This window comes from Necator americanus, chromosome II, assembly GCF_031761385.1.
Source record: "Necator americanus strain Aroian chromosome II, whole genome shotgun sequence".
In the NCBI taxonomy this organism is placed as follows: domain Eukaryota; kingdom Metazoa; phylum Nematoda; class Chromadorea; order Rhabditida; family Ancylostomatidae; genus Necator; species Necator americanus.
Window position 1 is genome coordinate 5932401 of NC_087372.1, and position 4241 is coordinate 5936641.

General features: G+C 40.3%; 1 protein-coding gene across 1 annotated transcript; it reads left to right on the forward strand.

Moving 5' to 3' along the window:
* Positions 1-3626: 3626 nt before the first annotated feature.
* On the forward strand, positions 3627-3967 carry RB195_016981 (uncharacterized protein; the record flags this gene model as incomplete). Its single annotated transcript, XM_064183756.1, has 2 exons — positions 3627-3764; positions 3821-3967. The coding sequence occupies 2 exons, from the start codon at positions 3627-3629 to the stop codon at positions 3965-3967; spliced, it is 285 nt and encodes a 94-aa protein (XP_064039637.1).
* Positions 3968-4241: the final 274 nt, after the last annotated feature.

Genomic DNA, 4241 nt, shown 5'->3' on the forward strand with positions numbered 1-4241 from the left:
GTGTGGATCGAAATGAAATCGGTGACGTGGAGAAGAATTTTGCACTTTTAACGTCGTACGTAACGAGGTGAAATGAAGCCGACCGATGCTGGAATGAGTTTTGTGAGGCGGCAAGAAGAGGCGATCTCGACCATTTAATTAGAAAAAGTGATTGGCATCGAATTAGCGTTAGCTTGGCACAATCATCAGATTTTTCCGAAGACAACAGTGAATTTTCCCGCGACTGAAGACGATGAAGGATAGAATGGTTGAGATATGAAAGAAAAAAAAACAGATTTGGATGATTTCGGCTGAAATGACTTGAATATATCCATCATTTCGGAAAAGAACCACAATAGTTTCCAGGGAAATTTCTGTTTTTCATCATCAGATTGACGAAAAAACGTTATGTAGCGAAATATTAATTTATTATTCTTGTTGTTCATTCTTTGTCACTTGATACTGCTTTGTACATACAATTTATGTCTTATAGACATTGTTGTATTCATATTCAGCAGAAAAATAAAAGTAGAATTATTGCTACCTTGAATTGTACCACTTTCAGCAGGAAAAAAAATTTCAATTGAACTTTTTTTCGGCGTTTTCGACGCACACTTTTCGTCGCGATCACAATTTGGAAAAAGTTCACGATAATGAGAAATGGCAATGGAGAAAAATATTAAATTTACAGGATCCACATTATGTAAGTGTAGGATTCAACTATGAAATAAATTTTCATTGAAAAACGATCAAGATACAAAATAATTGCATTTGTAATTTCTCTTTCATGATATAATATAGCTGCAAATTTGTCTTCATGGTAATTTCCATTTCTTATGATGAAATAGTAAGAAAATTGCCATGGAAATACAAGGAATAATTGAAATCTCTCTGGATATGTTGCAAAAAAAATTATGACACAGTTAACGTAATATAAACTAGTAAAGACCACTCACAGCTCAATTCTTTCAAAAATAAATTGAATTTGTGCTTTTTTTTCTCAGGAAAACGTACTCTTATATAGGGATAGGGTTGGATGTCAAAAACAGAGCCGAGAGTCCTCTTCTGTGTTGATGTGGATCTCCACACATCTCCGAACCTCACGGCTTATCTCATCAAAAAACTAATTTTTGAAAAGGATGGAGGATGCGGAGACGCGGAGCAGAGACGAAATGAGGGACCCATATATAAGACGATTACACATTCATGGAAAAGAATGAGAGAGAGCAAAGAAATAGCAAAGAAAATAAAAAACTAAATTAAAAATAAAATTAAATAAATAAAAATAATTTTTGGATGTGTACCATGTGATCTGGAAAGATCCACGGATGATATTCTTCCTCTTTTTGAGTTCTTAAGGAGAGGCTAACCAAAAATGAATTAATGTAATTTTGGGGATGAAGAAAAAAGAAAGTAAAGAAGATGCACAAAATTACATTAGCCCTCCCCCTTCGTGCTCTAAACGAAACCACAAAGAGGAAAAGCCGGAGTAATCAGTCCAAGAGTGGGAAAAAACCAAGTGAAGCTTCTGGAAAAGGTGTTCGGGAAGCTGCTGTGGCTTGTTCAAGGTAGGAATTAAAAGCTGGGTTAAAAACCATGTGAGTAATGGGTCCGATGCTATGACGGCGGACCTATTACTCATCAGTAGCTCCTCATTCCCTTCAAGTCCGGTTACCAACAACAACGTTACGTTACTAGGATTTGTGTATATATTCCAGCCAACGCACTTTATGGATCACCAACGGGAAATCTTCACTGAGCACTGGTTTCTTTCCCAGTACAATCCTATTCATCAGTTATTCTTCGGAAGAATAATCAAGAATTGGTTGAAAAATGGCGCCACCGCTGACATTCGAATTTTTGCGACCAAGCACTTGACCATCGAAAAGTTCCATTTATTATTTGTTCCCAAGAGACTCGAACGAGAAACGCTGCTCAAACTGAAATGAAAAGTGTTATGGATCTAAGCAGGACGGATGTGGATTTTGCGCTGTTGATAGCTATGGTAGTTATGCAGGATGATACGCTTCCGGAATGGCTTTAATTATAGTTGCTAGGTGTACATTCAGTCTGTCATTAAACGTTGTTATTTAGAGCACAAAGAGCATTAGTTGCGAAGCAACTTGAACCTAGCATATATAAATAAATAAATAAAGTCCCAGTCCAAGAAAGAAAAATGGTTTTTTTCTTTCCGGATGATTTCGATGAACGTGGATGAAGCCTCACAATTGGCCGAAACCGATAAGAATTCTTGGTTGCGCCTTAATTTCCTTGGATGATGAACAGGAGGTTGGAGAGGTTTGCGTCGAATGAATTTCGTGTTTTTCTTATCCATTTCACCTTGAGTGGGATTAGCCGTGTCATATGTGAAGAGGCAAAGCATCTGCGGCACTCCCTTCCCATCCTTAAAGGGAACACCCCACGAATCTGGAGTGGTCCGCGCGCTCCAATCGAACTCGTTGTAGAAAGTAGCGCACCGGAACACTTTAAGCAGTATCTTCCGAGCAGTTTTTACGGCAATTAGGAAGAAATGGACGGATTCACCCCCCCTCTCCATAATCTACTATCCCGTATAAGAATACTCCACCGGAAATCCGTACCACTCCAGATTCGTGGGGTGATGCCTTTAATGTTCAAGTGTGCGAGCATCCATTCAATATTCATGAGCTCAATTGACTCGAATGTGATCAGCCCACATTACTGTTTTACCATATTCTGGATGTTGGAGTTCCTTTGGAAGCCTTGGATCGATAAAGGATCGGTACGATAAAGGAGATATATCTGCGCCAGTATTAAGCAGAATTTGCACCTCTTAGACACCCTTTGTTGACGGGTGCATCATTTTCATGGAGCCGGTCAAAAATTGCACCTTTTCTGTTTTGGTAGACCAGTCCGACACCGTGAGGACTGTTGGAACTACAGCAGCCTGGTTTTTCTGTATCATTAAGGTTTTCGCGCTTGCTGTGGAGTTTTGTTTCGTCTGCTAATTTGATTTTTTTATTCTCCTCTGCAGCAGCATTTCTAGTACTTCCCGGTAGAAAAGATAAAGAATTGGATTTGAAACACGTTGAACTGTTGTGCTTCTTACCACATTTCGCACATTCTCTTGACTTGCATCCCAAAATGTGTGGGATTTTTACATACAGGGCAGACAACGCTGCATTTTCTTGAGAACACCAATCCTTTCCTTTAGAAGTCTAAGCTTTTTGTACGATGTCGACCGATGTTCCTTTGGTTCACAGTAGAAAAAATGCAGCGTTCGTTTCCTTTCTTTCCAATAATTTGATTTCGGTTGGAAATTTTGTTTTGTTCAGATTCATCGGCATGTTGCGTTCAATCTCTTGCTCTTCCCGGATAAATGTATCAAATGTTTCCATATGCTTTTTTCGGATTCCAGACTTCCCCGGCCAATATTGACATATTTTTTCTCAAGTATTCGTCTCTAGATATCTTGTTCGAATCTTAGATCTTGGACAATCCTAACCTAGTCCCAAGGAGGAGGTCCCAAGGAGGAATGGTAGCCATGGGGGAACAAGGTTCTCCCCCTTTGCTTTTGAGCTGCTTAGTGAGGGATGAAATCTTATCAAAAAAAGGTTGCACTGTTCCTGGAGTTCAAAACTTCGTGGAGTCCAAGTCTCTAGTCTTTAATGTTGTCTGGTTGTGTTCGCAAACGAAAGGCCGCAATTTTCCAACACGGCAACGGTATGCGTCCCGGTCAATGGATGGACAAGGATGAAGCCCCCAGGCGCTTCCCGAAGCTGAACATGCAGTCGAAGAAGACCATGGTGACTCTGTGGTGATGTGCTACAGGTGTAATCCACCACAGCTTCGTGAAACCTAGCGAGACCATCACCGCAGAGAAACGCTGCAAAGAGCTGGACGAAATGCGCCGGAAACTCCAACTTATTCGCTCGGCGTTAGTGAACAGAAAAGACATGATCCTCCTACACCACAATGCCTTGCCACACATTTTAAAGGAAGCTACTGAAGTTGAACGAGCTAGCCTACGAGACTCTGCCTCACCTATCGTAATCGCCAAATTTATCGCCAACGGACTATCACTTCTCCAAATATCTGGGCAGCTGGTAAGTTCAAAATCAAGAAAACGACTTTCGGAAGTTCTCGGACGAAAAGTCGGACATTTAAGCAGCGGAAATAAACGAACCTGTTTCTCGTTGGCAAAGACGCGTGGAATGTAACGGTTAGTATTTCAGTTCATAAAGTTGATTTTGAGGGGAGTTATAGCGTTCCCAAATTACTGT